Source organism: Panthera tigris, chromosome A2 (genome assembly GCF_018350195.1).
Source record: "Panthera tigris isolate Pti1 chromosome A2, P.tigris_Pti1_mat1.1, whole genome shotgun sequence".
Classification (NCBI taxonomy): Eukaryota; Metazoa; Chordata; class Mammalia; order Carnivora; family Felidae; genus Panthera; species Panthera tigris.
Genome location: NC_056661.1, coordinates 54,975,297 through 54,985,261, shown reverse-complemented (window position 1 = coordinate 54,985,261; position 9,965 = coordinate 54,975,297). Strand labels below are relative to the sequence as shown.

Here is a 9,965-nt window from a genome sequence, read left to right as displayed (position 1 = left end):
CGACTGAGCCACCCAGGCGCCCCCCAAGCAGACTTTTTGGATGGATGAATGAATGAATGAAACAGGTTAAGATGTCCTAAGATCCAAACAGAAGCTACTGCCAGCCTATGATCAAAAAAAATAAATAAAAAACAAAAAAAGAAAGAAAAAGGCAGACACTCCAGTCCAGTTGCATTTAAATAACTTTATTTAAAAAATCATCCCAATGGCACCCCACCCCCAGCTCCCATGTCATTGCAATCCCTGGCAGAACGGATTTACGCGTGGGCCCCAAAGAGACCCCAATGGCCTTTGCAATGCAGCCCTTGGCATGTGCTTCCCGAGAGCTCTAAGAAAACCCCATGTAGAAAAATACTTTACAAGGAATATGCTCTAATCTCAGCCAGAGAAAAATACAGCTTTTGAGGGTGGGAGGGACATGTCACAGGAGCTGTACCCAAAATGCATAGGCAGGCAGGATGCTCACCGGGGACGGGTGTCGGGAAATGTCAAGTCTGGGATCTATGATCCCCATGAGAAGCCAGAAGAAATATTGCATATGAGAAGGCCGGCCATGGCCAGGGGCCACCTGCCGGGCCCGGTTGCATACGTCTGGGGGAAATGGCAGAGGCCTCCAGCCCGAGAAAACAGGGGAGCACTGGATGGGTCAGAACGCATCTTCCTTCACCTGCAGCCAGATGCAGCTTTCCCAAGCTGACAGGCCCTGGGAGTATGTCCTGTCTAGCCCTGTCACTTGACAGAGGCCCAGAGAGGCTGGGCAACTTGCCTAAGTTCACACAGCTGTGGCTGCCAGTGGCCATGTCTCTGCTGTGTCACCCCCCACACCCCCAAGCTGAGGGCTCTTGGCTTTTCCTCAGTGCCCCTGTGATGGGTGGGCAGTGCCCTTTCACCCTGGGGCGGATGTTCACACAGGAATCCAAGATAGCAGAGGCATTGGACAGTCCAGCCGTGGCATGAAGGGCTCTCCAGGGAAGACAGGAAAGGGCAGGCTCTGGGAAACTGGAGGGAGGAGAGGGAAAGCAGGCCCCCAGGGAGAGTGTGGGTGGGGTGCCCAGTGGGCCTGGTTCTGGCCATGACAGGGAGGCCCGTACCTGCTCAGAGACTGTCCACCCCTTGATTGTCCAGAGAGGGCCAGACCAGACCCGGAGGGGGTCACGGAGCAACCAAGCAGCAACCCAGGGTGAAAAGAACAGGCCTCTCGACTCCCCATCTTGTCCCTTGAGTGGAAGAGTGTTTCTGGGGGGCCTCCCTTGGAGGGAAGCATGGAGGATGCAGATGGGAATGGGTGCCCCGTTTTCCTGAGACCCCCATTAAAAGCAAAGCAAATCCCCAGACCTGACTGAATCCTCCCTGCCCGCCTCCATCCCTGGGGCCCCAGCCCAGACCACCAGGTGAAGGCCGCCCGTGCCCTTCTCAAAACCAAAAGGGTTTCTGGGTCTGTGGAAAATGAGGACAATGATTTTAAGGGATGCTGGTGCTTCCAGATTTCAAGTGGGAATAAATTTCCTTGAATGACCACCTTGGACACTGTCGCCTTTGGGCATGAGAGAAGACGGCCCATCTCTCTCCTGCCTGCCTCTCTATCTCTGTGCCTCCCTCTCCCTGTCTCTCCTCCTTCACTAATTTAGATATTGAAGAGGAGCTGTGTCATCTAACATGGCATATACTTCCATGGTTTTCCCATCTCCACTGAAATGGCAGATGAATGGAAACCCCTGGGTCGTCTGTTCCAAATGACTCCCTCCCGCAGTGTGGGACCTGGCCTGAGAGGGGTGTATTCATATGGATCTGTGCCTGTGCACCCTACAAAAGCAGCAGGAGGGGCTGAGAGCCCAAAGCCACAGTGAGCTTGCCCAAAGGGCCCAGCACTGTGGTCTCAAATCACAGAGGCTTCAGACCAGAGATGCCGAAGTAAGAAAACCACTCGCTTTCAGAGTCTGCGGGCTGACGCTTCCTGGGCTTCAGCCATCCCAGCTCAGAGTCTCTCCAGTGGGGATGCCAGTGAGACCCAAACACCAGAATGCTGGAGAAGAGAAGGGGCTAGGCTCCCACCCTGAGTGGCATCTTTCTTGGTGGGAGGCGGTCCAGAAAACAAGAAACACCCTAAATGCTCTCCCCCTGTTGGGAAACTAACTACCTGAGCATGTGTGGACCCACTGCCCGGATGCTTCATACCTCAGTCCATGACTGCACTGGGGGTATCCAGCTCCCACTTGCTCACCTCTTGGGATGGGGAGCTCACTCCTCCCTGGCAGCTCCATAGCTCTGCTAGGAGAAAGCACTCCCTACACGGAGCTGGGCTCCCCAGCCCCTCTTCTCCCAGCTGAGCAGCCTGTCTCAGCCCCTACTGAGTGGGGCTCCTCCGGGCATCTTGGAGCCCCAACGTGGAGAAAGACCTGGACGTCACTCCAGCTGGCACAGGGACATCACTGCCTGGGACTCCAGGCACCACAGAACCGGAGAATAGACACAGAGTCCGGTCCCCGGCTCAGAGCCTGCCAGACAGACAGATGGATAAGTGAGCGGCCACTTCTCCAGCCCAGCTACAGGTCTGGGGGTCAGGGTCTACTCGGGCAGCCCCTGGGGTGTCCAGACCGCACGCTGACTTCAGAGCATCCGGGGGCTGCTGGGGCCTGGTGCTCGCGGGGCTCGGCTGCTCTGCGCCAGAGGGTTGCGGCTGATGACCAGTGCCAGGACATCGCCTGCCTCGGCCAAGAGTGGCACCGCCAGGCAGCAGTCGAAGTCCCGCGTGCGAACGTGGTTGACCTGCACGGTATACAGCCAAGGGGACAGAACGGCATTAGCTGAGCCTGTTCTAAAGTAGGTGGGAATCGTGGGACTTCCTGAAGCATGGGCCCTGCCCCAGCCCAGGTACAGGGTAAATCTAGAACACTCCTAGAGAGGAAGTCCTCCTTCATTTAGTTCTCTTTCAATCTTTCTGGTTAGGTTTTATCAGAGAAACCCCAAAGGGGGTGCCAGTACCTCCTTCCCACTCCACGAACACCCACCTCTCTCCCTTTTTTTTTTTAACATAAAAGAGCAGACCACACACCCAGCTTCCTGCCTAGAATTTTGTGACATTGCTTTGTTTCTGTTTTATTTTTATTTTAGATTGATCTTTTATGTCAAGCAAAGGGGTGCTGGGTTTTCATTCCTAATTGACACGAAAAGCTTCCTTTCAAAATAAATTTCAGTTGAACTGAAAGGAAACATATTTAGTAAATGTAGCACTGATATAGCAGAAATCACATCATGGGAACAAAGGTAGCTGGGGCCTGGGAAAGGCGGTGCAGGGTGGCTGCGCCAGGCCTGTCCCAGAGCTTTCGATCTGCTCACCCACATTTCCCAGGCTCCCTTGCAGTTAGCAAGGTCACATCACTAGTTCCGGAAGGCCAATAGGCTGTGAAGGGGAGGAGCAGGTGTTCTGGGTGAAGGCAGGAAAAAACCCATGTGTGATGTTCCAGTCGCTTTTCCTAAGTCACGTCATCTAAGGTATTTACAAGAGGGTACAGCCCCATCAGCCTGGGTGGATTAAGCCTATGCCAGCCCACTGTGGACAGGTATACGTTCATGTACGTTAAGCTACTGAGATTCGGGGTTGTTACTGCAACACAACTGAACCTAACCTGACTAGAGGCCTGGTCCTGTCATTCCCTTTGCTCTATGAGAAAGCTGGGGCTCAGAGAGGGGAGGCGACCTTCCTGAGGCCTTTCAGCCAGGGTAGAAACAGGGTTCCTTCTCCACCATGAGGCAAGAAAAGGCCACGCTATCCATGGTGTCCCCGGCCCAGCATTACCTGAAGGACCCTGTCGAAGGGCCGGAGGCCCCCACGTTGGGCTGGCCCATCAGGGCGCACAGTGTGGACATAGACGCCCTTCTCCAGGAGGCCATCGGAGACGCTAAAACCGAAGTCATTCCGCAAAGGGTCCTTGTGCAGTGTCACCTGGGAGCGGAAGGAGGAGGAGGTCCCTGGAGCTTTGACCTTTGTCCCCCGCCCCCCACAGCAGCCCTTGGTGCGGGACACACACTTAGCCTGCCGCCTAGCTGTGCTCCCCACACTTCACTGCGTTTGTCCCACAGCGCCCCCTTGCGTTCTGCATGGCAGCACATCCTCCAGTTCCCAGCACCAGTCACAAAGGGGAAGTTAGATATAGGGCACCTTCTCAGTTCTTTTTCAATCCTCTCCCTTCCACCCAGAAGAAAGTCTCCGTGGGGTACCAACGGGTTTTCACCCTTCTAACACTTGCTCCTCTCCCAATTTACCAAGAGGCTCTGAGCCTTCTGAGGACTACCAGCTGAGAGGTTTCTTCTCTGTTTTTCTATATAGTAACCTACAGATGGCAAGGGAGGCTGGCTTCTCCTTTAAGGAAGTGATATATATAGATACACACATACAACTACATATACATGTATTCTATATAAATGCCTTTAGATCTTACACACACACTAACTTAAGTGGGAAAAAAGTGAGTCTACTTAAAGAAATGTATTAATAGCAGCCTGGTGTGTATCATTGGGGTTGGGGGTGTGTATCACCCAAATGATGAGAATTTTGGAAAACTCAGTCTAATACCAAATCGTGTTTGGTGGTGGAGAATGAAGCCCAGAGAGGGGTGCAGCCCCTCGGGAGCCCCTGGTGAGTCCTCGCGGCCCCGGGACACCCATCCAGGCTTCCCGTGCCCAGCCCCGGTGCCCACCTTGTGCATCTCTAAGGGTGTCGGCACAAGCAGCTCCTGTGTCTCTTCAGGGGACGCTCGTACCTCCTGGCTCCTCCGCCAGGGCCGGTGGCCAGGCCTGCCCTCAAGGGCCACGCTCTGCACCGTGCCCGTCATGATGGATGCCTGAGGACACACAGAGCTTCATTCAGATGCTTGTTGGCTCGCCGTCTGCAGTCAGCATCTATGGACACCTGCTATGTGCCAGCCTTCAAGGTCACAACAGTGAACAGCATAGTCATGGTCCCTGGCCTCCTGTGGCTCTCAGTCTGAGAGTGTGCAGGGGTGAGGTGGGGGAGGTCCTCGATCACACCAGCAATTAGCATACTAATTGTTGGCACTGAATGGCACTTACTCTGTGCCGAGCTCAAGTCTAAGGACTATTCCCACAAAATTCATTTTGCTCTCTACAATCCTATGAAACAAGCAAATACCATTCTACCATTCCTTTGGTCCATTTTATAGGTGAGGAAACAGAGGCTAAGAGAAATTAAGATCTGAACTCGGAGTCTGGCTTCAAAATCAAAGGTTTTAACCACTCTGCTACCCTGCTATTGGTAAAAATAAGTAAGATAAAATCACTCACAAAACCTAAAAGAGTTTACCGCCTCAAGATTCTCACTGAAAGATCTTAAAGGATGAACTGAGACGGGAAACATGGAATGCGAGAAACAATGGTGAGCAAAGAAATTACCAGTAACAGTAAATGAGTATTGACTAAAATCCCACAAAACTAATTTTGAGCAATTTTATAAACAAGTGGGGAGAGGAGTTGGTAGGGAAATGGAAGCATTCTGCAGGGCCTGTCTCATTCAGGAGGAGGACAAAGGCACTGATTAGACTTTGTTAAAAAAAAAAAAAGAAAAAAAATAAGGAAAGTGAAGATGGTAAAAAAATTCAAGGCAAAGTCCACCGGGCCTGGTCTTTTCAAAAAGTCAGCAACATGGTCTATCCATGGGACGGAATATTATGTGGCCATAAAAAGCATGAAGTATTGATACGTTCTACAACATTAAGCTAAATGAAAAAAGGCCACATAGTGCATGACTACATTTATAAGAACAGGCAAATCAGACTGCGGTTGAGAGATGTGGGACTCCTTTTTGGGATGTTAGAAATGTTCTGGTCATGTATGCACAACATTGTGAATACACTACAAAAGCCCTTGAATTACTAGTGATTATCCTTAATTCATTCTTTTTACTTCTAATATTTAATTTACATTTGAACGGTTTGTAAATTTTTTTTTTTTAATTTTTAATGTTTCTTTATTTTTGAGAGAGAGAGAGAGAGTGTGTGAGCAGGGGAGGGGCAGAGAAAGGAAGACACAGAATCCGAAACAGGCTCCAGGCTCTGAGCTGTGAGCACAGAGCCCGACGCAGGCGCAAACTCACAAACCACCAGATTATGACCTGAGCTGAAGTTGGACGCTTAACCAGCTGAGCCACCCAGGGGCTCCATAACATTATGTAAATCTTATGTTATGTGAATTTTATCTTGATAAACAAAAATTTTATGTCAGCATCGTTAAAAAGGCACTGGACTAAAATTAAGAGAGACTGAAAAGGCATAAAAACCAAGTGCCAAGCATGGATTAGGGACTAGTTTAGCCAGACCAGACCTAAAGGGAAATTTGGGGTCAACTGTGAAAACCTATGACCTTGCTATTAGAAGAGATGAAAATATATTAGAAGATTATTTCCATATACGGAAAAACAGAGTAGCTGACTGAAAAAGCATATAAAAGAGCATGTACATCATGGTTTTGTTATCCTAAAAATGCATACACACTCACTTAAGCAGTAACAGTGGTAATCTATGTGTGATGAGGCTGTTTTGTTCTTATGTTTTACTCTGCTTATTTCATTTTTTATTTTACTTTGTTTATCTAATTTTGCACCATCCACATGTGTGGCTTCTGTAATAATAAAAAAAATTAAATGTAAAAATTCAATATTAAAAGTAAAACAGGGGGATGCCTGGGTGGCTCAGTCGGTTAAGTGTCTGACTTTGGCTCAGGTCATGATCTCATGGTTCGTGGGTTCAAGTCCCGTGTCGGGCTCTGTGCTGACAGCTCAGCGCCTGGAGCCTGCTTCGGATTTTGTGCCTCCTTCTCTCTCTGCCCCTCCCCACTCACGCTCTGTCTCTCTCTCTCTCAAAAATCAATAAACGTTAAAAAAAAATAAAAATAAATAAAAAGTAAAACAGGGGCACCTAGGTGGCTCAGTAGGTTGAGCATCCGACTCTTGATCTTGTCATGATCCCAGGGTCATGGGATCAAGTCCCTCATCAGGATCTATGCTGAGCATGGAACCTGCTTAAGAGTCTCTCTCTCTCTCTCTCTCTCTCTCTCTCTCTCTCTGTCTCTCTCTCTCTCCCCCCTTCCTCTGCCCATCTCCCCTGCTCACACTTTCTCTCTAAAATAAAAAAAAAAAGGTAAAACGAATTAAGGATAATCACTAAAAGAATAAAAATTATAAAAAATATCCTTTTTCATGATGGAAAGAGTGCAGGAATAGGAGATTTATCAATACAAGAAAAGTTAAGATAGTAGATCAGAAGTATTGAGAAAGTGGGATACATAGAAAGTATAAATTCTTTGCTAGAAATAACTTTATATTAGTAATCACAAAAAGAATAAATGAACTAAACTTGCCTTAAAAGAAGACCCTTGGCTTGGGGGGACAATCAGCTATATATAGCATACAACAGATACACTTAAAATGAGAAATGTACAACTTAGTAACACAGTAAGTTTGAAAATAAAGAAATTGGAAAAAAGACAGGAAACATTACTAAAATAAAGCTGGTGGAGCCATATTATTATGGGAAAAATGGAATTTAAAGTGGAAAGCAGATAGGGATAGAGATACTGATTAATAACAAAAAGAAAAATTCACCAAGAAGTTATAGTCATCATGCGCTTAATGACAGACAAATTTTGACATAGACAAAAATTGACAGAATGTCAAGAATTTGCCAAATCTCTACTCACAATGGGATTTTATCATACTATTAACAACAACAAAAAACCACACAAAGATAAATAAAGCATATAACATTTCATCAGGATGCAGATTTGAACAAGTTTATGAACAATCTTGATCTGCAGAGAACCCTACACCCAAAAAAGGGAATTCACATTGTTTTGCAGGCATACACGAAACATTTACTAGAACTGATACTAGAAAGAAACCTCTCCACTTCTGTATATGTTAAGGGTCTAACTAAAATTGTACTAGACATTTTTTAAATATTTGGAACTGAATGATCAATTAAAGCACTACAAATCAAAACTTGTGGGATGCAGCCAAAGCAGTACTTATGGGTAAAATCATAGCTTAAGATGCACCACAGTAGAAAACAAGGGAAACTGAAAATTAAGGACCTAAGAAACCAGGAAAAGTATCATTACTGAAACACAAAGAAGTTAAACACAGAAATGAGTAAGATAGGAAACAATGAAACACAAGACAGAATTAGCAAAGCCAAAAACTAGTTCTCTGAGGAGCATAGTAAATAGCAAGGCTGGTGGAGAAAAAAAAAAGACCCTAGTCAACAATATTAGGGGCAAAAGCACAGGTAAAGCAGAGGTTTACATTATCGCTCTCAGAGTATGAAGGAGCTTCTGAAATGACCCAGCTGGATCTTTCCTAGACCTTCTGCACAGCCTGTTCTGTTGTGGGCAATGTTGACCTCACACAAAGCTGTAGTCACTTCTCAGCCCCCTGACCCCGATCCCCTGTGCTGTCACTGATGTTGACATCCACATGCTTCCACAGGGCATGCCCAAAACCGTGTCCACATACTGCACATGCACACACAGACACCAAAACTGTCCCTGTGCATATCCAACTGTGCACACTCAGACACACCTGCTCTGAAATGCCCACACGCATGCTCCCAATGCACACATGATACCAGACAGGTTCACATGTGCATACGCCTCAAACCGCCACACCACAGTGTTCTCAGTCACACTTGTGTATGTGTCCGCACATGTGGGCAGACACCTTTACATGGCAGGTGCTGGGTGAGTGCATGACACACATGACACGCAGGCAGGATCCCATCAACACGCTTGTCTCCTATGGCATGCCTGTCAGTGTGTCCATGCACAGGTGCCCCCAGGAAGGTCTGCGGGGTGGGTTGGCCCTACCTCCAGTTCCCTCAGCAGCTCTGACTGACCACACGACTCCAGGTCTTCAAGGGCTTCCCCGAACATGCGCCAGAAGCCCTCCTCACGGGCAGGGCCAGGGGCTGGGCTGTAACGTAGGAACCAGAGAGCGTCAACTCCTGGTGGACAGATGGGCAGGCAGGCGGGCTGGGGCCTGAGGAGTCTTCGGGGCCCCAGGGCCCGGCGTTGGGCTCAAGGGGCCAGAGGGTGGGCGGGCGGGCGGGCGGGCAGGCAGGCGGGCGTCCTCGGTGGCAGTGCTGGGGCCCCGGGGCAGTGGTTGGTGACACGGAATGGGGGGAAGACGCAGTTAGGGGCGACCAGGACTGTCGGTGGCCAGTTAGAACAGGGGCAGATGAGACGGGGTGGAGAGCGGTGACACAGGACGCCTGGGAAGAGAGACAGACGGACGGACAGACAGACAGATAGACAGAGAGGAGATCCATGGTGTAGCCCCAGAGGACGGCCCCTGGCCCCACCCAGACACATGGCATCATAGCACAGTGACAGGGACAGAGCTGGAGCCAGCAAGGACACAGATGGATGGAGATGGCGTGTCTGTGCTGGGGAAGGGTCCAGGCCACCCCACAGCTTCTGTCACAGGGTGTAGGAGCCCATCATCACTCTAAAATTGAGGCACGATAGAATAATACCAAGTCACACTTGCACGCTTCATAGTTCACAAAGCCACTTGCCGCCTACAAAGTCCTGGCCGCTTATAAAGTATGATTTGCAAAGCACTTTCTTATAAAGGCCCTCCAGCTTTTATCTCCTAGGGAGACTCAGGGAGGCTGATGCATGATAGTTGCCTCCTGCCCTTCCCATTTTAAAGATGAGAAGACTGAGGCTGAAGGACATTCTCTCCATTCAAATCATTTCTACAAATGTTTTGAGCCAGGGCTCCATCCACAGGGTTCGCGGCTACGGAGGTAAAGAAGGTGTCGCCCCTGTTCTTAAGGAGCTGGCGGTTCCTTCACAAAGTGTGCAGGAGTGCCTCCTGGGTGCCAGGCACTTAGCAGAAGGGACCACAGCCAGGGAACGCATCAGGTGGACACAAGGCGGCCAGTGCCATGAGG

At 49.1% G+C, this 9,965-nt stretch overlaps 1 protein-coding gene across 3 annotated transcripts in view; it reads right to left on the bottom strand.

Annotated features, from left to right (window-relative positions):
- Window positions 1-9,965, bottom strand: part of GRIP2 (glutamate receptor interacting protein 2) — a 95,207-nt gene continuing 85,242 nt past the window's right edge. For 2 of the 3 annotated variants that reach the window (XM_042979583.1, XM_042979584.1), the window contains exon 21: window positions 9,119-9,278. In XM_042979583.1, coding sequence (XP_042835517.1) covers window positions 9,230-9,278 — 49 coding nt within the window. In that variant the 3' untranslated portion in view covers window positions 9,119-9,229. Of the gene's footprint in view, window positions 2,767-3,796; window positions 3,944-4,697; window positions 4,842-8,874; window positions 8,981-9,118; window positions 9,279-9,965 lie in introns of those variants that run through there. The other variant, XM_042979585.1, reaches the window with a different exon arrangement.